General features: G+C 41.6%; 1 protein-coding gene across 12 annotated transcripts in view; it reads left to right on the top strand.

The window, feature by feature from the left end:
* The window catches only part of AKAP13 (A-kinase anchoring protein 13), a 202008-nt gene that overhangs the window by 136561 nt on the left and 41014 nt on the right, over nucleotides 1–24433 (top strand). For 6 of the 12 annotated variants that reach the window (XM_085588360.1, XM_085588366.1, XM_085588365.1 and 3 more), the window contains 4 exons: nucleotides 9486–9567; nucleotides 13266–13402; nucleotides 19844–20190; nucleotides 23187–23240. In XM_085588360.1, coding sequence (XP_085444486.1) covers nucleotides 9486–9567; nucleotides 13266–13402; nucleotides 19844–20190; nucleotides 23187–23240 — 620 coding nt within the window. The remainder of the gene's footprint in view (nucleotides 1–9485; nucleotides 9568–13265; nucleotides 13403–19843; nucleotides 20191–23186; nucleotides 23241–24433) is intronic. The other 6 variants (XM_085588369.1, XM_085588367.1, XM_085588363.1 and 3 more) reach the window with 3 other exon arrangements.

The raw sequence follows: 24433 nt of genomic DNA, 5'->3' as shown, positions 1-24433 counted from the left end.
TCCCTGGCCATCTTCCCTGCCCTCTGCCCTTAAACAGTCCCTGGTGTGAAATCCCAGCTGGGTTTTTTGTGTGAGGGAAAAAGGGTTTCCATTTCCAGTGCTTGCTTTTGATATTGAAAGGCACATTACCCAAAAATATACATTCTGTCAAAAAAAGGCATGGTGGATCCTCCTTTGGCTCTGTTTTTTGTTTGTTTAGAAGGGTTGCTGTCAGTCTTGTTGTTTGGGGTATGATTTTTTCTGAGGATGGGTTGGAGCAAGAATCAGGAGTGTCTCTTGGCCAGTTGTCCCAGTGTGTTCCTCCTCTAATCTAAAATTAGCAAGTGCTCCACCAAATGGCACAATGGCAGTCTGGGAATGTCCTGTCTCTGTAACAGCTTTGTGGAGCTTCAGCAGTTTCCTGGCAGAGTGGATGGAAATCGGAGAGAAGCCAGAGGGACTGCAAAACACAGCCCAATTCAGAGATCTTAACTGCTGGAAGAGCCTTTTCTTTCCCTCTCCCTTTTTCTCTTTTCTCTTTTTAGCAGAAGCATTAGGATTCTACATGATCATATGGCTTCCTTTTTATGATTTTTGGTTCATGCTCTTGTTTCCAAGTGAAGACAAGAATATATAACAAATTTATTTTCAATTAATTCTTGTTCTACTTTATCTGCACTAAAATAGACCTAGCTCTTGTTACCTTGCTTCGTTAGGAGTGAAAGTGTTTTCCCTTAATTCAGTGTACCCAGTGGTTTTGGTGGCACAGATAGCTGTAAGTTGTTTTCTCTGCCAGCTCAATTTTTTTGAGTCTTTTAGAACTCTGTTGTTATTAATGCTGGTTGAGGATTAAATCCCATGATATTCAGTCTATAGACACTAGTATGAGTCATTAAAAATGTTGTTGTATTGTGTACACACTATTTCTGTGGAAGAAATAACGTGTGCACTATTCTTAATAATTCTTGGGAGGAGACGTGGTACCTCTGATAATCCTGGTTGCCAATAAAAAGCACAATCTTTTTCTTTATGAAGAGTATCTGAATGTCTGGGTTGAAATACAATTCACTAGAATTATCCAGCTTCAGTGTTTCTGATGTCATCAGTTCCTTAAATTAGGTTTTGTTCAGCAAAGCTTAGATTTTATAACAAAATGTGGCTCTAGTTAGTTCCAACTGGTATTTTCCTAATTGAGTTTCAGAGCTGTGGGTTATACTGTCTGTTCCTGCAAGTGACTCAGTGTCCATATATGTGTGCGTGTGTGCACGCATTGCTGCTCCCACCATGGGCTGTACAGCCTGCAGATGTTTAAAACAGGAGGGTGCTGGTGACAGCTACAGCTACGATCAACTCTAGCTCGATTTTCAGTCATCCTTCATGATTTCTCTGGTTTCTCTAACATAAGTGGTAGATGAAACTGAATGTTGATGATCTAGGGATCCAAGCCAGCGCTTGAGTGCGTCAGTGGCAGATCATCTCTTGACGTTAATGGGAGTTGGATCAGGCCCTTAATGAGGGAGCTGGGGGTGGGGTTTCTGTTGGGTTTGGTTTTCATTAAAATACTGAAATAAAATTGTACCTTATCTCAGCCATTGTATTTTGGGGAGTTCAGAGGATAGGATTTCTTAAATATTGAAAAGCAAGTAGATGCCCCTAGAAAAAAGCAAACCCAAATCAGATCCATCAATAGTGTTTGAGCTGATGCAATTTTAACAGGATACCTGCAAAGCACCAAACAGCTTTCTATTTGGCTGCAGGTTGACTCACACAAGCTGTCATTTCTTGAGTAATAGGTGAATATGTTATTTTCTTCATTTTAAGGTAGGGAACTCAGTGTTTAGGTTTAAAGGACCCTTAAGATCATCAAGGCCAGCCATTAACCCAGCACTGTCATGTCCTCAGTGCCATGTCTAGGCATCTTTTAAATACCTCCAGGGATGGTGACTCAGTCATGACATAGGAAAGAAAATCAGCTGCTTAAAAAGGACAATGGGAACAAGTGGTGAAGAAAGAAGATCTTACGCCACTTTGGGTACTAAATGTTTATAGATGAGATTATTTGCATTCACTGCATCCATTCTTACATACAATCACAAAAGAACTTTTGGTTCCTACCCATAATTTTGTTGTCTGAAAGGCCACTGTCTTGAGACTCAAGTTTTCCATGTTTAGACTGAGCCTGAAACAGTGGCTTGTGAAGTTATGAAAAAAATGAACCTCAGCAATTTTGAGGGTTGATGCACACAATTATTTTTGGCTTTAGCATAATTTCTTCCTCCTCTCCACATATGAAAAAGCAAGAGGCAGCAGGTTACCAGCAGTGTCCCAGTCCCTGTTGGAGACAGGACTTCATCTTAGGAAGAAATTCCTTAATGTGAGAGGCGTGAGACCCTGGCAGAGCTTGTCCAGGGAGGCTGTGGGATGCCCCATCCCTGGAGGGGTTCAAGATCAGGTTGGATGGTGATTATTGAGCAACCAGGGAAGGTGTCCCTGTCTATGGGAAAGGTGTTGGATTTGCATTATCCTCAAGTGCTTTCCACCCTAAACCATTCTATGATTCCATGATTCTGTGTCCTGGCTGCTGCAGCAATGCAAACTCGATGAACTTGGATCCTGCACTTAGTGAATGCAGGGAAGCCTGGATGATGCAGAAACTACATAAAAATTTGCTGTCATTGTTCCTGCTGGGTTTGCATTGTAGCAGATGAGGGAGAAGTTGTGGGGTGTGTGGGACATCTGCTTGTCTGAACACTTTGCTGAGCTCTGAGCAGCTACGTGCAGGGTAAAGCAGTCTGTGCTGTGTTACTGCAAGCCCAAAATGGGAAGTCTCAGTGTGCCCATGTGTGCCTTGGCAGCCCTGTCTCATTTTTATGTTGTGCCTGCTACCACAAATAAAACTACACGGACAGGATACAAAAACCACACTGGCTGGTACCTGGCACATACATGTGAAGTCAGACAGGCGTTCAGTGGGGATGAACAGGCAGTGCTTTGCAGAGTTACAAAGAACTGGGCTTGCTTTGGGAATGGGAGACTGAGTAATCACAGCTGGAATGCCTTTTAACAGTTTTTGCCTGTATCTGCATTTCACTTCTGTATGTGAATGCTGAAGCTGTTAAGGGTAGGCATCAGGAGTAAATGGGGCAATGAGGTTTGATTTTTTCCCTTTTCAGATGAGACGATCCTATTCAGCTTCTAGCTGAAGATCAGAACATTGTTCATGGAATTAAAAACAGCATTAATAATTAATCGAGGTATTTTGAAATTAAAGGACAGCACTAATTATTAGTGTTCTGCTTCCTGGCTGCTCTGGTAGCTTTACTCCAGCACCAGAGAAGAGCCTCAGATTGATCCCTGCCTACCTAGGGTGAAGTACCATTTACAGCATCCTATGCTAAAAGTGGTCTGTGGAGAAGTCCCTGAATTAACTGGAAGTAGGCTTCCTTACATTTTAGGTTAGAGTTTTTTTTTCTTTCCTTCTTTGGAGTTGTTCTAGGAGAAGGATATGCCCAGCTGATGTGATGTTCATCAAACTTTGTGGGCCTAAATTGACTAATATTTAATCCAGCATCTGTCCATGCTGTTCTGGTCACTGAGGGACAGAAGGAGAGAAGTGTCTTTGGAATGATGTAGAGAATTTTTGAGCTTTTCTGTTTGTGTCTCATATAGAACTACAACTGGGAGGGCAGCTTAAATGCAATGATTGTGTTTTCACATTAGACACACACGTGTTTGTGGGAGTTTTGCTCCCATATTAGCTAAGAGATGGGGTTTTTTTTGGGAAAGAAAATGCTGTTATTTTTGAACCTTAATTAAAGTCTGTTGACTTTTAGTTGATGGTGGAGGACATTGCAGTGCCAAGGGCTGGAAAACTTACTTGGGGCATACATTCCTTTTCCCTGCTGGGACATTGCCGGGGGATGAATGCACTCTAGGAATTTAGTGTTGCTTTTGCACCATAAAGAGCTAATTTATTCAGTCATGTAACATGTCCTGTGCTTGTAGAAGCCTTTTTTGGTGAAATCCTTTAATGTATCTTTCTATAGCACTGCTGCTTTGTTACTATGAGAAAGGTCAGTTTAGATCTCCTTGAAGAAATGTCTTGATACAGTGTCACCAGCTCTGTAAAGAGACTCAGTGTAGCATATTCACAGTGCTAGAAGAAAAAAAATCTTCATAGAAATAATTGCAGAGATGCAAGTGTTGTCCCTTTTGGCATACATTTGAGAATGTCTTTGTGTTCTGCATCCACCTGTTAATATCATCCCCCAAAGTTAGGAGAATACACAGGGAGATTGCCAAAATAATTTAAAATAAAAATAAATGTGCAACTTGCCAGCAAATTGATTTGTCTGCTCTTAATATTGCCTGGCAAGATGATTGCCAAAGCAGTGATTGTTGCTCTTGATGTGATTTTTTTTTTTGTGTATGGAGTCTTTCTGCAGCAGCAGATGTTGAAGGAAAACAGTGGAAATTGCTTTCCCAGATGCCCCATCCTTCATGCTCCTTTCCAAACTGTTTTGGAGGATCTTGAAAGGTAGTTTTTGTGAAGGGGATAAATCAACTGTTCCTTTAGTTTCTAGTGCAGGAATTGCAAGCAACTGGATAATTTAATTGTAAATGGAATTGTAAAGTTAAAAGTTCATCAGCATAAACATTGAATTCCAGTTATGTGTACAAATTTCTTTATCCTCTAGGAAATTTTCAGGAACAGGAAATTCCTAGAAAATAATTAAAATATGCATAGAACTTAAAAAAAAAATCATTGTATAATTTCTGCTTATGAAAGAAATTAATTATAATTGAATTTAGAGTATTGCTTTTTTCTATTTTTCTTTTTATTCTATAATGGATATTTAAAATTGATATTACTCAGTGTGGTGCATAAGTACTTAATGATACGCTAAGCAAGCTACAATTACTCTCCTAAATATTTTCCTATGTGCAGTCGTATCTGGTTTTAGCTGCAAGGTAGATCATAGTCTGGAAGCTGGGGAAAATAAAAGGAGAATAATGGAAACTTGCACATTCAGGACAAAGTTAAAATAATATGGAGGGAAGATGAATGTCCAGGGATCTACTAGGAAATTAAAGTTAAAGTCATCTGGTTCTTTGTGCTCTGGAAATGTTGATTTATATCACGACCAGTGAGGTTGACAAGTGCAAACTTTTGCAATAGCAAAAGATTTCCTGAAAGGTCAGTGTGTTCTCTTTATTGTGAAATGGAAGGCAAGAAGAGTTAAAATAAAACCAGAGGGAGAGAAAAAGAACTTTTCCATGCTGGAGGTGTAGGAGAGGTACATAGGAGCCAGGTAGTCCCTGCCCCCAAGCCTATACCTGGTGAGCCTGCCCCACAAGGCTCTGCCCTAGATATTTTTGGAGTGTCTTTGAGAAGGAAGTCCTGAGCCTGGATTTATGGGCAGGCACCACACCAGAGTGGATTAGATAATTCCTTGTCCAAGACCAAGGGGAGAGGAAGGAAGAGCCTGGAGTGGAGTCTGGGGTCACTCACAGTTCCTGTGGGACAAAGGACACCTCAGCCCAGGTGAGGTGTCACCTTGTCCAGCACTTTTTTATGCTTTAAGTCCCATAAGGTTTCAAGTTCAGAGTCTGCAGGAAGATGTCCCCAAGAGTCAGGAAATACCTGTCTGTGCCCAGAAGAGCACTGGAACCATCTGCTGCTCACAGCTCCAGCTGATGTCCTAAAGGCCTCTGAACATTTCGCCTGCTGGTGTTTCACAGGCAGACAGAAAATCCTGCAGGATTCAGTCTTTGGTGCCTGGGGACGTGCTTCCATGATTCATTTTGTGTCTGAGCTGCAGATAAACACATTCAGGCTTCTGTATGGAAAAATAGCTGGTTCTCTCCTGGCATTTCTTCAAAAGCTGTGTATTGAAACTCTGTTCCCAGAGGCTGTTTCATATTCACTCTGCCACTGGAACAGCACTGCACCCTCTGCTCCCGCTGCAAAGATTTGGGATGCCTGGACTCAATGTGGGCAAGCAAGAAAGTATGGGACTTTTATCATCTTCTGTGGCCACCAGCCTGTGGTCCTGTCATTGGGCTTCTCTCAGCAAAACCAGAAACTGAGGGGGAAAAGGGGGGAATTTTCTCACATGCAATGCAGATGTGTCTGCAAAATCCCAACACAACTTCATTTCACATTTCTCCATACTGGTACATTCTCCAACTCCTGATGTTCAGGTGCTTTTATGAAGACATTTTCCTCTCCAGCTCTTACTGTGTGTACCCACTAGTCCTGAGTAAATACAAGCATAATTCAGGTGCTGAGGAGGGATCCCAGTACTCAGTGTTGGGCTGTGGGTAGTGGGGTTTGTGTTCTGAGTATCTGTGGACCACCCAGTTCCCTCAGAGCACGCAGTAAACCTCACTCAAAGCCTGTCTGGGCTCATTTTGGCCTAGGGAATACTTGTATATAGTAGTGGTTTCCTTTGTTTTTGTTTTGATGGTGATTATTACTTTTCCTGAATTAGGGCTACTGAGATAAATATTTAATTTCTAATGTTGTATTTTGTACATAGTCAAGTATATCTGAAGCAGCACCTTAAACCTCAGTGTTACTCTCTCATTAACTTTTTTTTTAAAAGAGAAAAGCAGACATTTTCAATACTTGGCAAAGCCACAGGGCTGAGGAGAGAACTGGCTGGGAAATTGGAAAAATGCTCAAATCTTTTTTGAAAAAATGCCAATGTCTATAATGCATTTTCAGTGAATGACTCAATTGGTTCTATTAAAGGAAAATATATAATGTTAATTCAGCCTAATATGGCTTATTCAACAGACAGCTTGAACCTCTTCCTATTTTGCTTTCTTACTGCTAATTATTGAATGGGATGTTTAATTATTGATTTCCAGTAGTGGATAACAGTATAAATCAGGAGCAGTTCCTTTGAATTTGATGGTGATTTGTTTAAAATTAAGAAGGGTCAGACTCTTCTTAAGGAGGAAGAAGGGAGGTACAACTCAGTCAGAAAGAGACAGAATTTGATTTTGTATCTGAAATGGGTCATTCTTTAATTTGTGTGCACTTGAGCACATTTGCATTTGTCCTTCTATGCATATTCAGCCTCAACCTTTAGATTTGCCTTTAATAAAATACAGGAAAGTGTGGTGCAAATTTATTCTGCTTTGTCTGGAGAGAAAAGAATAATATCATGATATTTATTGACTTTACAGTCATAAAGTGGTATTTATTGACTTTGCAGCTCTTTTAAGACAAAAAAAATAAATTCTGCAGTTAAGTTTAGATACCACACAGCCTGGTTGAGAACAGGGAGTGCCTTCTGAAAGAATCGGAACATGACCCCCTGTCCATACAACAGTTAAAATGCAACATCCTTGTGTTACTTTGGAAAGCAAAATACATATTGTTTTGAAGTTTTGTTTACAAATACTTTTTCAGATTGAGGACTGCTTCTCTTTTACTTGCTGCCTCTCATTTAATATAGATGTATCATATGTAAAAGGAAGAAAATGGATACACAGGTGCAGGGAAAACTGGGATCTTAGATGTGTGTACATAAAGGGGTATGATGGGGTCTTGGGTGAATATCTGTAGAATACAGTCAGGGGATAAGAGCTACAAAGTGTACATCATCCCTAAGGAAAATAGCCTGCAAAATTCCATGGAGGTGGGAGGGACATCCAGGTGGGACGTGCCCTGAGGTCACCCCGAGACCTGACTCCAGTAGAGATCAGCATCTCCTTCACCTCTCCTGGGAGACTCCTGCTCATTTTTACCCTCTCAGAACTCCCCTCCTTCCCTGTCTCTGTCAGCAAGAGCTGCTGGCTGGGGAAGGTCATGGCATCCTCTCCACTGGAGGATTTTAGGGGCACGTTGGATTAGGACCTGTCAGATGATAACTGAGCCTAACTTGGCGCAGCAGGCAGGGACTAGCTGACCTGTCAAAGGCCCTCCCAACCCCATTTTGTCATCGTGCAAGGATGGAGGAAGACAAAACCTGAGGAAGAAAAAATGTGCTGCAGCAAGTAGCTGCCAGGTCTGGGGGAGTGCAGGGTTGCCTGTGTGGTGGGGAGAGCAGGAGGTGCTGGCAGGAGCCCCTCGGGTGACGGGCAGGGGACACAGCCAGAGCAAGGAGGAGCCAGCCAAGGACTGCAGTAACACATTCCATGATCTCAGAGAGAGAGGAAACAAGGACGTGGGTCATTAGTCAAAGCAGCACGTCAGGTCAAGGGTAGGAGAGGCTTGGTTTTAATTTATTTAAAAAAAATAAATAATAAGAAGGCAAACCCAGTGCATTTCATAACATAGGAGAAAGGAGAACATTGAGGGGATAGAAATGCAGCAAGGGGCTACAAAATAGAGCAGGATCATGGAGGAGATTTGGACATTGGTCAGCGGCTAAAAGTAAATAGTAAAAATTTGCTGTTTGAAAGGGAGGAAAGGAAATTATTTCAGGAGATAAAAGGAAAGCCAGAGAGAGGGTAGGAGAAATGCTTGACATAAAAAATCAGGTTAAGTCATCCACTTCAGTAGCTTTCTTTTAGCTACAACTTAACATGTGAGATCCTGTGTGTTGAGATAGGTCAGGAGGGGAAGTAGCTTCTGGGTTTTGTGGTGTGGGACAGGTGAGATTTGCATGCATTTGACAGTAAGTCAAGGCATTTGGCTCAAAGAAATGATAGAGAGAGTAAAGGGACTTCAGAGTCTGCCAGCTGCAGACAAAAGTGATGGGAAGTGAATGTTGGATGAGCCAAGGATTCTGGATAGTCCAGCAGACTTCTGAGTCAAAATGTTGGACAACACAACCCGAGTGAGGAAGATGAAAGCACAGCAGAGGGAGGAGGAGGCTGAGAACAGATCAGTCATCCCTGCTGAAAGACTGGGAGTCATGGAGAGGGTGAAGGACGGGGTGAGTGATAAGGGCTGATGTTGAAATAAAGCATGTGATGTGTCTTAGTGTTAAAATGGGCGTTTCTATCATCGTCATTTCAGTTAATGCAAGCCCAAAGTGCTTCTGGTTCTCACCATGACCTGGGCACTTCCCAAGCCCCCAGTTCCACATCACCAGAGCGCTTTGCTATCTCTGAGCTAATTATCTGTACAGCAGTATGGGTGGTAAGGAATTTCTATTCTGTAGGTAGTGAACTGAGGCATAAAGCAGAAGTATTTTCCTGCCGTCCTGCTACAAGTGGAGGTGGGACTTGAAGCCAAAGTTATCCAGTCCTCTGCTAGTAGCTTAAACACTGACTCATCCTCCCTCTGATCTCCTTCCTTGAGCAGGAGCCACCTTCAAATCAAACTTTCCATGGAGAAATAAAGGGTTTTGGCATATTTTAATGGTTTGTTTAGTGATGCAGAAAAGAATAAAATCGTATGTTACTTTTGACATTTTTATTATTGGGAAAAAATTAAGCCATAACTCTGTATCTGCTGGTTGATGCAGAGGGTTATTGGAGAAGAGACTTAACAGGGGTGCTGGTGAGAGTGGCCTGTCTCTGATGTGCTGTGATGTGTTTTCCAGATCAACCGTGGGAGCTGGTGTCCGCTGGAGCCATGTCCCGACCCCTCCGGGCTGGAGCGCAAGCGCACGCGGGACTCTCCAGGTGAGCCCTGTGCTGAGGGCAGCTCCACACCAGCCCTCCTCCTCACCTTTGCTATCCCTCCTTTCTCCCTGCTGCTGACATCCTGGCCTGGATGGGGAAAACACATAAATTAAAGAAACTGTGTAATGACTGTGCTCTGAGTCATTGTTAGCACATGGCTGCAGCACTTGGCTAGCAGGGAGCTGTGTAGTGTGTCACCATCTCAAATAACTCTGCATTTCAAGTGCTTCAGTATCTTGATTTCCCCCCCACTTTTTTTTTTCTAAATAAATTTGAAAGATACTGAGAGGAGCACCCAGACATGGTTTCTAGCTAAAGGGATAATACCATAAAAGAAAAAAATCAGAAATTGAATTCCTAAATCCATATTTAAACCCAAATGAGTGGCTTGACATTTTTTTTTTTTTCTCCCCCTCTGAAAGTTGCCATGATTCCAAGCTCAGGAAGCAGGAAGGCTGTTCAGAGCCATGGTTCCCACACCCTGCCCACCAGCTGTGCCAAGCTCCCATCCCAGCCCTGCGTGCTGGCTGGTGCTTTCTGGCTCTTCCACTGGGACAGAAAATCTGGTCTGGGCAAGCTTCAAAGAAGGGTTGGTGTCCAAGATTAAAAAAAAAGCATTTCCTTTCATTGGATTATGCATATTTGAAACAAATAGAGTAATTTATCAGGCCCCTGAACAGGGACTTTGCTTAGGCTGCTCATGGAGATGAGGCTTCTTGCCCTGCTGTCCTTAGGAGCAGTGGTCTCACCCAAATCTCCTTCAATTTATCTGAGACTTGAAAGAAAATGACTGAGTGTCAGTGTGAAATTTAAATTCAGTCTTTCAGACTGTAGGCTAAGAAAGGATACTGTGGGTTAGTGACATGAGGGGTTTATCCTAAACAGAAGTTCTAGCTCACTCAAAGTTCAGTAAGTGCTTTTTTATTACAAACAGACAACAAACAAAAATACTGCCCTTTTTAGAAAAGTCATTAACAGCAATTGCTTTTTCAACAGTATTTATACAAGAGAACCTGTGATAATGCTGTGTCTCTTCTTTACTAATTGTATCTGTAAATCCTTTGCCTCTTGGTATAGTATTTTTATGCTTCAGGCAATAGTTACTGCAAACCATTTGTCTGCTAAACTACATGGGCTCATTTGACTTGTGAAATAGATTATCACATATTCCTATGGATCACTATCAGCTGCACACCTATTCATTATCTAATGCAATATTACACTATAGAAACACAATATTAACTATGTAATTAGATAGCTGTATATACAAATTTATATTAATAATTATAGTAATACATGTCTGTAACACATGCATAAAGAGATAGTTTTTTAAGTAAATGTGCTCTCCAGATGGACTGAAGCAGCAGCAAGATCTCAGGTTATGCAAGTTCTGGCCTTCCTAGAAATAATATTGTTACTGCACAGGCATCTTCCTGCTGCTCTGTGATGCTGGGCAGTGTAGAGAGGGCAAGAAAAATCTGGCAACACTTAACAGCAATAAAACCACAAGCTGTCTATGTAGCTAACTTAAAAACACAGTACTTGATAAGGAATTAGGCCTTTTTCATCTGCTGAAATTACCTGCAAGGACAGAGACCTCAGATCTTAGAAGGTAACTCCAGAAACTGGAGCTTCTCATTTTCTGCCAATGCTTTTGAAATTAGATGTGCAGAGAAGTGTAGCAGATACATAGTTATCAGCATGGAATTGAAGGGCTCAGCCCTGGTTTGGAGGACACAAAAGTTTGGAAAATGCACAGAAGGTATTGCTTGGAAATGTTCTTCCTCGAGCTTTTTTCTCTGGTTTTTTTATTTTTTGCCTTTGTATTTTGCACAGAAGTGTTGCCAGGGGTGTGAGACACAGAGCCTGGCTTTGTGCAGTGTCTGTGCAATTCAAAACAAACCCAGTAGAATGAGAAAAGGGGAGGGAGAAAATGGAGAAAATATGCCCACCTCTGAGCAAAAGTGAAGGAGAGTGTAGGGAAGAGAGGGAAGAAATGAAATGAATGTGTGGAGGGGTCCCCATCACCCTGCTCCTCATCTTTTTTCCTCTCTGCTCTGCATCTCCTCTGCCCCTGGCAGGCTCCTCCCCAGGAGCCTGTGCTGCCTCTTGCTTTATCCTCAGGGTATCCATCCACATCTGAGCTGTCCCCACTGATTTTCCAGTGGAACGTGGCTGGAGCCCCTTTGTTTTTCAGTCTGGGCTGTGGACATGCTGTGCTGGCTGCCAGCTGGATGAACAGCACCTGGCCCACGTCCCCACAGCCGCTCCGTCTCTTCTTTCCCTTCGTTCCCCCCCTTCTTCTCTCCCCCTCGGTGATGGAAAAGCAGTTCAGATTTTCCAGGTTTACTGAAAGGGGAACAGGAGCGGCTGCAGCATCCAATAAGTGCTTTTCCAATTCTCCACAGCCTGGAAATTCCTCTATGGGGTAATGGGGTTTCCAACTGGCTTCATCTCCCCCTGCCCTAAATGGGGTCAGCCCCACCACTATCCAATTAATGCTCTTTTCTCTACAAGTGGAGTCACTGCCATCAGCTGGGAGGTGGCCAAGGTGTTCCACAGCTGCTCTCAGGCACAGATTAAGGATGGGGAAGGCAAAGGGGTGACCTTAAGATACCAAACCTGTCATCCTTTCAGTGATGTTTAAGCTTGATATCACCAAGAATGCAGATAGATATAATTTAAGAGTGAACTAATATTTTATTGCCCTGACTCTTCTCCAGACAGCTGAGCACATTTTGGATGTGTTTAGTTAGAGGTGCAAAATAGCACCTTTCTTAAAAACAAACAAACAAACAAACAAAAGAACAACAAAAAACAAACAAACAAAACAAACAAACAAACAAAAAAAAAAACCCTAACTAATAATTAGAAAATATTTTAAACTGGGAAATTTGAGTGTTCAATTTTTGCCAAAATTATAATTTATACTTTTACCTGAAGGGTGAACAAATAAAATATGTACAGACATTTCTTAGGCAAATACTTATCATTCAAAGTTTTGGAAACAGGGCTTTTGCAGGGGCTACGGTCTAGTTCTGTACTCCTGATTAACCCAGTGCAAACAGCTGGAAGCATTTGAGAAAAAAAGAAATGCAACATGCTTATATTTCAGTGTCAGGAGTTAGGAAAGCTGAGACTTTTAAAAAAGAATCACTTAATTTTTGAATCTTGAAAAAGTAAAGCTTGTAATGGAATTCACACTAGTGCTTTTTCAGTAAGTAGTGTAGAAGAGATTAAATAATGGTCCAAATACGCATTAAAAGCACCTTGGCATTTAGAGGGAATTGATTATTTGAGACAGAAAGCAAATATTGACAAGTTATATATTTATATTTATTGGATATTAATCTAATTTTGCATTTGTTGCAATAGATAGGAAACATTCCACGTGCACTGTATGGGAGACCTCATATGTAGCATATTTATCAGCACCTCAAGCTACAAGTGTTTACAGCTGTTTCATGCAGAATTTCAGTTTGCACCATGTACTTCAGTGATGCACTTAAAAATGAGTTTTAAACTGGAATAAATAATTTGAGAATTCACAGTCAGTTTTGAGAGGTGAACAAAAGTATAAACCTTTATTTGTAAAGCTGTGTGTTTTAAATCCTGGAATTCACTGGGAGAATGCGAGTGTGATGTGTGGATTCTGCAGAAAGCCTCAGGTTGTGACTCTTTGTGCTTTTCTCTGGCAGAATGTGAAAACTTCTTGGAGGATGGGCTGAGCAGCGTCTGTGCCTCATCACAGGGTGGTCTTAAAAGAGAGTCTGGGAGTGAGCCTGACCTCTTCCCCTTGCCTGGTGATGGGATGGAAGACCTTGTCTTTGGGAAGGTAAGAAAGCTTGGTTGGGATATGGTTAAAAAAGCCCCTGATAAACCCTCACAGCACACACAGATCATCTTGGTTTCACTGGTGAATTGGAAACCTGGAAGTGATTATCCTGGAGCCGAATAGATGGGAAGGATCTGGTCTCCTCCTCAGATGCAGCAACATGAGGGATGTATTTACTTGCAGCAGAATTCCAAAAGCTGTGCAGCCCCCAATGATTAAAAAAAAAAAAATGGAAGTAATTTTGTCTGTCCAAAAGTAAATCAGGCACCAGAGGAAGAGTTGAAAAGGTGGATTTTCTTGCAAGGTCATTAGGGATTGCACAGACGATATGAAATCCATCTTTAACTCATGTAACAAAGAGCTTTTCTCCAGTAAACTGTGACCTCTGTGCTGCTACCTTCAGATTTATATGCTGTAATTCTCAGAGGAACCAGTGTTTTTCTGTAAATTCAGTGTCATAGGAAGGAAACACTCATTCTAAATACTTCAGGCCAATTCCAGGGAATAGTTTTGTTGCCTAGGCGACATACCTCTAATGCCTGTTTGTGTGCAAGTAGAATGAAAGTGTTTTCAAGTTTGCTTAAAATCAACAACAGAAGTCATTGCTAACCTTAGTCATCCCTGTACCCTTTGTGTTGCTGAGGAGGTGTGGGAGAGACCTGAGAGACAGAGCTGGCCTCCTGAGCAGAGGATGTGCCTCCCTTTTGGCATCAGTCTTTTGCATCTATGTCAGAGCAGCCTGAATTTGTTCAGGGGGTCATTAGGATTTTTCTCTTGAAGAATTGTCTTGCTGTAATTTGTACTCTTCTTGGCATAAACAGATGATGAAAAAGATGATGTAAAATCAAAAGGTATGTGACTCTTCTTTAGAGCAGCCATCACTGTGTTCTCCATGAAATCCCACTCTTTGGTTCAGCTCACAGGTTTGAGCAGGCACAGGTTCTGCTCTGAAAAATGTAACTCTCAGAGTAGCTTTCATACTGGTTTTCTGAAAAATGTATTGATAGAAACAAAATCGTGTTTGCTGAAATCAAATCAGATGGTGGTGACTATTTTCCAGCAGGATGGGAAACACCACAGCCCAGGCTACGTGATCTCATGTGCTATAAATGAACAGTAAAGTCATCCTTAATGCACGTGGCAGGGCACGGAGCTCACCAGCCTCGCCCTTTCCCATCCTACTGTCAGAAGGATCTGGGGCCCTGGGCTGTCAGAGTACAAGGCTGTTTGGCAGAGTAGGCTGTCTTCAGTTCCCTTGTGTAGAGTGACACGGACTGTGACAGGCAGCTGCCATTTGAGTCTGATTTAATGTTTGTATGGGGAAGCGTGGGAGAAAGTGCACTGGGAACACAGCAGATTTTGTATTATAGAGAATTTTAGCTTTTCCCCTTTCTTATGTGGAAAGTTTCCTTCTTCAAATAGGAGAAAGAAAATTAAATGTAACCAGAGCAGGTAGTGCAGTGTAGTAGGGATGCCATAGGGAAAGGAGGAGGTGGTGGGGAAGGCAGGTCTTCCAATTTCCAGTGGAGAGAGAGCAGAGGCAGGAATTCTTTTCTTTGCAGAAAGAGAATTCCTTAATTTAGTAGCCTTTGCATTGTTCTCATTATGCAGTGAGTTGCAGACTTTGTCTTCAAATGGCTTCAAAAGGTTCCTGAGTTGAGTTTAGGAAGTTATTCAAAACTAATCTCAACCTCAGTTGTTTTGTCTTTGTTTTCCTGACCAATTTGATTCCTTGTCTCCTTTCTCAGGATTTATCTGAGTATTTTTTCTACAGTTGAAGTTATTTCTAAAGGACCAGAAAAACTAATTTAGAATTGTGAGCTTGTTCCTTAATTAAATATTTTTTGATTTTACAGTACTGAATCCAGGTGGTAGAAATGCACATTATAGATATTTTTAATAGGCACTAAAATAAATGGTGGCTATAGACTTTTGTCCAAAAAATAGCATAAGGTGCTTTTCTTGGCTGTAGTTGATTATTTATAAACCTATGAAATAGATTCTGTATCAAACTGGGAATAGACAGAATATGTTTATGAACAAAAAGAGGATCTCAAACATTTCGGTGTCATGGTGATTATTGTTATTACTAGTTCTGTTCTTGTTTCCCTTTTCTGTGGAGCAAGAGTTGAACTTTAGTCTTCTAGAATGGTTTACTTTTTGTTTTATTTATTTATTTATTTAATGTAGAAATAACTCCTTCCTTGCTAACTGTTTAATGCATTATAATAAATGTAGGAAGAACAAGTTGCTGTCTGTGCAAGGTCTTTGGGCTGCTTCCACTTGAAATGCATTGACTGAAGGCTCTGATTCTGTCCCAGGACCATGAAGAATTGGGATCTGTGGGGTCACAGAATCTGCAGGTCCCTGGTGCTTGTTGTGTGCTCCTTCCTCTCCCATCTCCTTCCCTTCTCCTGTGCTTGTTTCATTTCTTTCTCTCTCTGAAAGACGTGTGCTGAGCTGTGGAACATGAGCTGTCAGGTTGAGAGAGCTTTAGCACTAAAACCTGCCCCTTTTTTCCAGACTATACAGGCCATCACTGAGATTCAGAAGTTGCTTCCAAGTCTATGGCTTCAGCAAAATGTTTATTTATTTATTTTTTTTCACGTCAGCACTTCCATTCCCATGTCCTCATCATTTCTGTCCCAGACAGCCATCTGGGCAGGCTTTGCAGCATCCTCCTTCTGGGATGATTAATGCTGCATAAGGTCATTTCTCACAATCATCTGGCAACATCCTGAGGTGGAGCCCATAGGCTTTGCTCATCTTAACTTTCAACCAGCCACCAAAGTCCAGCATTGCTGGGAAGTTTTTTAATGTGCCTCTTGGGAAATGATTCAGATGAAGGGAGTCAGGAGCACACAGATCATTGTCAAAGGAAGGGGTTGCAACTCAGAGTCTTGAATATTGTTTATTTTCTGCTTTTGTTTTGGTTTGCTCAAAGAAAATACACAAATACATAAATGTTTTGCATTTATTTTTGCGGAGTTGTTGTCGCTCTTAAAAAAAAGGCAAAAAAAAAAACCCAACAGCTGTGCAAAAAAAAAAAAAACCAAAAAAAATCCAAAAATGCAAAAAACCCCAAAAGGAATAAAAATTTTCAGGGAAAAGCTTTCACCTCCACTCCAAATCATAGAAGTTATGATAAATAATTTATAGAAGGCCACTTCTATTGAGGTTCATTTTAGGGAACCTAGAACCATAGGCAAACCCAAATTAAAAAAATACCCTGCTGGATTATATATCAAGCCAACTAAAGGTGTTGACTCCTTTAGTGGAATGGTATTCCAAATAAACTTCAGGATTACAAGGTTTAATTTTTTTCATCCTCTTTTTTAAAATACTCTTAACACCTTTAATGTCTTTGAAGGTCAGGGGACAGAGAAAGTTTGTGTCTCAGCACTTTGCATGCTGTCATCATGGAAATGATTGAAAGAACTTTTGAATTCCCCTTATCAAGACCTCCTACAGTAGAGGGATTTAGTTGAAGAAGTTATCTTATACCCCCACCATCCCAGTGATTTCTGTTATTTCTGGAGAAGTACATGTGTCCTTTCTCAGAATACTCACAGAAGCTTCTCGGCAAATCCTGAGGGCAAAGAAAATGCCTATTAGCAAATGTCTGTCAAGGCTCTTTTTGGCCACAGTTTATGGTCACAGTTAAGTCCTGAATTCATTGAGGTGCAATCCAGCATGCCTAACTTGAAGAAAATTAGTATTTCTGTAATGTTTCCTTTTTTCTATAAGATTAGAACACATTCTGTTCTGCAAACATTGTGTTTTCTTACTCAAATAGGATTAAAGAACAATGCATATTTACTGGCCAGACAGCTCATTTTTTGCAGTGGTGACAACAATATAGATGTTTCAGATGTGTCAGCCACACTTGGCATTTTTCAGACAGAGTAGTCTTTCATATTAACTGTTATCCTTTGTTTAAAAAAAATCATGGAAATGACGACAGAATATTTTTAGAAGAATAAGCATGGGCCACAAGTTCAAGGGAATTGTTCATTGTGTTCTGTTGTCAGTCGAATGCTCAAGGTAAAAGTTAAAATGGATCAAATGTATTTCCCTTTTTTCAAACATCTCCTTGAATGGTATTTTGTGATAAAAGCCCTAAATCTTCCTTGTTAGGGAAGTGGGTTTTGTTGTGTATTTCAAACTGCAGCAGTATTCTTGTCTGGGAAATAAAAATTCCTTTTTACTCTAATTCCTCTCTATTTAATATGGTGTTCTGCACTATTGTTTCTAGATTTGCATCCAGATTGAAAGTTTCTGACCTGTCCCATACTTCACACAGCTGATGGGGTGAAGTCAGTCCTCTCCTCTCCTGCTCTGCTGCCCCAGTCCCAGAATCACAGAATGGTTTGGGTTGGAAGGGACCTTAAAGCTCATCTTGTTCCAGCCCCCTGCCATGGGCAGGGACACCTTCCACTATACCAGGTTGCTCCAGAGCCCCATCCAGTCTGATCTAATGCCTGACAGTATTTTTCTGTCTTAGAAAAGTGGCAGACTGTTTCCTCCACTGTAGGAGGGTTACCCACGTAATGACTACTTGATTTGTCTGTATATAAGCAATTCAGCAAGCTCTCATCATGACTCACACAAATATCAGATTGTCTTGAATACTGCTGAACATCATCAAAAACTTCTCAGGGCTTCTATTTCAGCTCTCTTTTCTTTAAACCTCAGCTTCCTATTCAAATGTATCAAATGCAACAGTTCACTAGTTAATGGAACTTAGTTTTCTGATATTCACTATTAATGTTTGACATACCTTAACATGAAGTGAATGTTTTTGTAAGGATGTATTTTTAGTGTGGTTTTTAATGCTTTGTATTTAAAAGGTTCTTGTATTTTGGTGTTGTGCTGTGGATGCTGTCTTTTTTTTTTTTGTCCTCTGTTTTCCTTTGATGGATGTGAGAAGGGAAGCAGTGTGACAACATTTAGTTAAACCACCTCAGGAACATTATTGTGTATCTGTTACACTGGACTAAGAGTAAAAAATAGCTAAGCTTGAAACAGGGCTTCTCTCTGAATAGTGAAATGTTAGATTAGAAGATATATTGAATATCTCAATTTCTTTCTGTTCAGTTAAATAAAAAGCTTATAGTGTGTGCCCCTCAAATAGAGCGCAGAAAAACAAAAGTCTCTGGACTGTTTAACACCACTCCTGCTCATCCTTCCCTCCATATGGTCTGCTGTCCATCTTTCCCTTCCAAGAACAGGATTTTGCATCCAGTTGTCTTCTGCCAAATGCCTGCTGACAGCCTGCAGCCCCTGGGGCACTCAGCTCCTGCCCAGCCCCCGGAGCCACTGTGTGAGGACCATTAACCACCAGGGCTTTGCTGACTGCTCTGTGCTGCATGGCCTGACAGAGCACTCTGCCTGTTATTATTTTAAATGATACAGCACAGGGCTTTGCAGCAGGATAAATTGAAACTTCCCATGTCAGTCCCTCAGGGCAAACACCATTTCAGACTGGAAGTGATGTCAGAGAGGTGCTTGTGTTTTTTATAGTGGCCCCAGGGGCTGTATGGTCAGCATGTGGCCTTTGGCCAGAGAGAACCAGTTTGGCTTCTACATACTGCTTTTGGAGCAAACTAAACCCAAAAATTGCAGTATGACTCAAAATCTCTAATACAGAGCAGCTTTTCCTGTAGAACAATATTTGTCAATGACAGTTGGATTTAAAAAATGCTGCAAACCCTGGTATTAGCTTTCTGCTTAATGGAAAGTAGCTGTGGATGGAGAATTAAGCTTATATTTTTTTTCTGTCTGTTTTCTGCTGCTGAGTAATTCTCCTTTTTGTGTTGCATGGTGCAGTGGAACAGTGTGTTGCCCTTGTGCTCTACAAGCCCATCCCAGCTCCACAGGAGAGGCTGGAGTTTGTCATCAGGAGTTGTGATAACCCCCTTCCCCATTACTTGCTCTCAGTAAACCTTTGGCAGTTTTATGGCACCTTGATTGATAACAGGTTTAGCCAGAAATGGTGAGAGGAACAGTATCTGCTGTGCAAGATGAAATATAGAATTGGGGATAGGAAGGCAGGCAGAGGATATGAGCTGGAAGTCTGGCTAATGGCAGCCAGGGGCTTGTTGGGTGGAAGAGATAACCCTGCAGAGCATTTCAGCCTCTTCTGAAACCACAGCAAAAAGTCTCAGTTCTATGATGGTTAATTTGCCTTATGTCACTGACTAAGAAATATCTGAGCTCATGTGAAATTCAAAATATTTGAATTTATTTAAAATGTTACATGCATTCACTTCATTGGAAGTGTTCAGGACCAGGCTGGATGGGTCTTTGAACAGCCTGATCTAGGGAACAATGTCCTTGCCCACAGCAGAGGTGTTGGACTAGCTGATCTTTAGAGGTCCCTTCCAATCCAAAGCAGTCCATGATTCTACTTTAACTGACTTTTAATTTTTCTTTCCCCAGCAGCCTGAAGAGGAGCAGTCTGCCTGCGATGTCACCAGCTCCAGCTCCTCTGCAGACGACACCGTGTCCCTGGAGAGGAACTCATCCCTGGGCAGCGACACGTCCCTCCCCTTCCCACCCATGGGGAGCTTCACCCAGCCCAAGGACAGGCACAGCCTGGATGGCAGCTGCACCAACATGGTGTGCTCAGAGGGAGGAGAGAAGGAAGAGGAGCTGGACAGCATCACGGACGTGCCCGCTCCTTCCTCCGTCCTGCGCAGCTCCATGCGGCCGCTGTCTCCTTTCCGCCGCCACAGCTGGGGGCCGGGCAAGAACGCCACCAACGAGGCAGAAATCAATCAGAGGAGGTGAGTGAAGAGCTGCTTTCATTTACTCTGCACCCACTCATGCATATTTATCTGTGCTTTAAACCTGGCATGATAAAACTGAAGAGTTTATCACGTCACTTTTGATTATTTCTTTTTCATTTTGAAGAGGTTAAGACAATCTCCTAATGTATGTTTGTTTGGTTTTTCTTAAATTGACTTTCAGGATTAAAGTACTTAATACCTACAGTATGCTTGAACTGTCCAGAGTAAATGGAATTACCTCAGGATAGGTCTTCCATTAGAACTGTCACCACCTCTTTCTGTACAAAGGAATTATTGGAGTGTTAAATTTCACTGACCACAGAATAAACATGACCATCATTGCTCTGATTGTATTAAGGGATAACACAGGCACCAGGGTTTAAAAAAATTCTGTGGAAGATCTTCATAATGGTGAGATACCTTACTCATCACTGATGTTCCTGGTGTTCAGGAAGATTCAAAAGAGAAGTTTTCTCATCTGGTTTTTCAGAAAGTACAAGGGGCAGAGGTGTATGAGCCATGTGAATGTGTCCATGCTGGTGCCAAGGGACTGTGGGAACAAAAGTTGCTCATTCCCCCATTTCAGCGGGGAAGAAGATGAAATAAAGGAAGATGCACGCCAAAAAGTAGTAATTGGTGTGAGGTTCCCTGCCATGCCCTGCACTGTTCAGCATTTGGCCTGCAGGATGCCTGGGGCCAAACCCTGTGCATTCTGAGCCCAGTGGAGGTTTGGCCAGTGTTTTTAATGTGCTTTCATGCTCTGAGAGCAGGAATGGGTTGCTTTAGCAGGATCAGGGTGCCATACCCTCCCTGCAGCTCACAGAGGCTGCAGGCCCAGGTGTGCAGGGCAGTGCCACTCTCTGGTGCCTGTTCTGTCCTCATGGCAAAAGTTCTGCTCTTAACAGAAACAGCCATTGCACGTGGGGCTGCATGGAATTACATTAAAACTGTCCACTCACAATGGGTTCCTGAAAATTCTGACCCCTTTGGATAATCCAGGGAGAGGCAGCAGCCTCCTATCAAGAATGTATGCATCCTTAACACACAGCAGCTGTGGCTGTCACTAAAGGAATATCACCTTCAGGTTTTAAAGTCAATGTTGAAAACCATTCAGGATTTTCTAATTAACGTACAGTGAAAGATTTTTGTTGTTGTTGTTTAGCACTGTCACCTTTTTTGGGCTTCATTCCTGGTCCTCAGGTAATATTTAAGTAAGTTAAGAAATCCCCATCAATATTTAAAAGCAAGAAACGAGTCAGCATACCTGCAGGTTTATGACAGAATGAGTCCATAAGCTCATGAACTAATTTGGGGAGATTTATTTTTAAGTGTAGGGCCTGATGCATAAGGATTTGTGAGGGTAATAAACTGCATACCTGGCAGTCACTGCTAACACTGAACAGATGGGGTTAAATTCTCCTGCATCACACTTTGGAGGCTGTTTCTGATGTGGGAGAATACATTCATTGTATGTGTAAGAAAATCTGAGTTAAAGGAACAGTAATTCTTGTCATATGTTCTCACAGCTGCAGCTGCATAAGGATAGCGGTCCTGTAGGGTAGTTAGAGAAGCTGGGTGGGTCTTTGGTGCTGATTAGATTCATGTTTGTTTTTATGCTTCTTTTAGAAAGGAATTTGGATTATTTGCTGTGTTGTTTTGTTCTTTTCTTTGTTATTTTCATATGTGGCTGTTGTGATGTTGAGGCTCTTGTTGCTTAGTGAGAAACAACAAATACTGAGGAAGTGAAGTGCTAACAAGTGACTTTCACTCAAATCAGTTAAATTTGGAGTGTTTGCTTATTCATTTATTTCACATGCAGCAGATGATTTTCCAGTAGAAGGGGAAAAGTCCTTATTGCAACTTGACTTTTGCAAACCTTTGGAGTAACACTGAGCACAAGCCTTGGCTGAGGTTTGTCCTGCTGATGGGCAGGATCTGTGCTGCTCCCACCACCCTTTGTGCTCCCTTCCCTCCTATGGGCACCCATGGCACTTCTCTGCTCTGTAGGTGAGCAGCTTGCACTCACTAAATGAGGAGAAGAATAACCAAATAAAGTGTAATTGCCACCAAAACCAGCCCAAGGATCAGAACTGGGCTGTGCAGCCAGGAGGAGGAATGAGGTGACAGTGCAGCATCCGCTGAGCTCTGAGAGGTGCTTCCTGCCCCAGCAACAACTTGCAGCCCCCATCCACACCAAAAATAGTCCAGACTTTGATGACAAAGATAGCTAAGTCAAGCTTAGTTAGAGGACCCAAAAAGCCTACAGAAAAAAAAAATCAGCCTTTTGTAAAATTTGGTCTTTTCCCCTGCTATGTGTTTTCTGTTTGTAAGAGGGATGAGTATAAAAGTTTGTTCACAGAAAACACCAGGAAAAAAAAAATCTTAAATGACAATGTGAAAACATGCTCAGTTCCCCTTCACTTCCCATCTTTCCTCAAATGCACTTCACAGATAATTCTCATGTCTGTATTTTGCTATTAAAAATACAAAGAAAACCAACAAGGCTGCACAAAAGGAGCATCCTTCAGTTAATTCCTGACATTCATAGCAGATTTGAAATGCCTGTCTTTCAACAATGCTGCAGTGTGTGTTAAATATCCAGGCTGGGGAAAGAAACACCCTCATGTTTCACTGATGGATTAATCACAGCAGAACTGGAGCTGGTGTTAATCACTGTTGCTAAAAGCTTCTGTCAAGTGTTTGGCCTTATCTAAACTTTAAACTGACCTGGCTTTGGTGGCAGCAAAGTTGCAACATGGTCAGTACCTGTGCAGCCTTCTTTTTGTACAAAATAAAAGCAACCAAATCCCAGATTTGTTTGTAGAAGAGAGGAGAAACACAGAGACTCATTACTTCCTTTCATGTTCCATTTTGTGTTTTCCCTGTATGTCCATTCCCTCTGTCTGTGTGTTGGGGATATTAATCCTTTAGCTGCCATTTGTTAATTTTTTTTTCATTCAAGCTGCTGACCATTCTCCATGATTCATTTTCAGTTCAATGCGAATTCTGGGGGATGGTATAAAGAAGCCTCCCATTCATAGGAGAAGGTACAAAGCCAACTAATGTGACTAACTGTTTTGTGTTTGAATGTGTACTAACTCCATCCTCTCCTGTTAGCAAACCTGTAGTACCTCCGGAAGTGTTCACATTGGAGCTGTGCATCCCACCTGGCTGCTTTCTCTCTCCAGTCTGACCCAGGGCAGGTTTTGTGCCCCACAGGGCACATGCTGTTTTCTCCAGGATATTATATTAATAATGAAGAGAAATCTCAGATATGATTTTGTTGGCCTTTTCCATATATAAGATTCGGAGTTGGTTAAACAGAGTTTACCTGAGAGCTTTTGTGTGGTTTGGATTTAAAGCACATCAGAGACTCCTGGCACGACTTGAGGAGGGGCTGCTGGGGGAGGGGATGGGTCACACATGATCTCGGAGTTGGAGAACACTCTTAAGATCTGCAGCTGGTTGAATTAAATGGCTTTAATTTTGCTCTTTTGATGGTTCTGTAACCATCTTCCTAAAAAATAGAAAATAGGTGTGTTTTTACTTCCATGTGTTTTTCCTCTCTATAACAAACTTTCAGTTTCTCATCCATCCCACAGATACGCAGTTCCACCCATGTAAGCTTTGCATTGATTATTAGTATATAAAAGAGGATACTTAATTTTTGACACAGCAGGTGTGGACTGTCCACACTTAGACATTTTAGGCTAAAGAAAGAAGGAGAAGTTGAACTTCTGCCCTTCAGTGGTTCAAGCTTGTCTCACCTCCCTTAGCCTGCTACCTCCCCTCCTGTGCCAGGTTAACTGGGGATTTCACTTCACTTGAAATATGGATGGGATGTTGTGTGTGTAAACAAGCTACCATATTCCCACATGTGAAAAGAATGTTACCATGATGTTATGACCAAAAAAAAATCACTGTGCCTCACCATGCATCAGCATCAATGAACCCTAGCAGCACTGTACAGTTCTCTAAAAATATTTTTCTTTTTTAAAAAAAGACACAGGAAAGAGCGTGCTTTTTAAAGCATGTTCTTCTAAGAAGCTACTTCATTTGCAGCACTGCAGGAAGCAGTGCAGTGCTTGTGTTCTCAGCTCATGCAAATGAACTTCTTTTATCAGTATTCTCTTAAGGCTCCTCTGTAGGAGCTGTGTTAATATTTAGAGTCAAAATATCCTGAAACACTGAGCTTACATGTAGAATAAGGAAAATGTCTAGAATACCTGGTCATATCTGA

Source organism: Lonchura striata, chromosome 10 (genome assembly GCF_050655825.1).
Source record: "Lonchura striata isolate lonStrDom1 chromosome 10, ASM5065582v1, whole genome shotgun sequence".
NCBI classification, from domain to species: domain Eukaryota; kingdom Metazoa; phylum Chordata; class Aves; order Passeriformes; family Estrildidae; genus Lonchura; species Lonchura striata.
The sequence above is the reverse complement of the archived record's forward strand: the minus strand, read 5'-3'. Positions and strand labels throughout refer to the sequence as shown.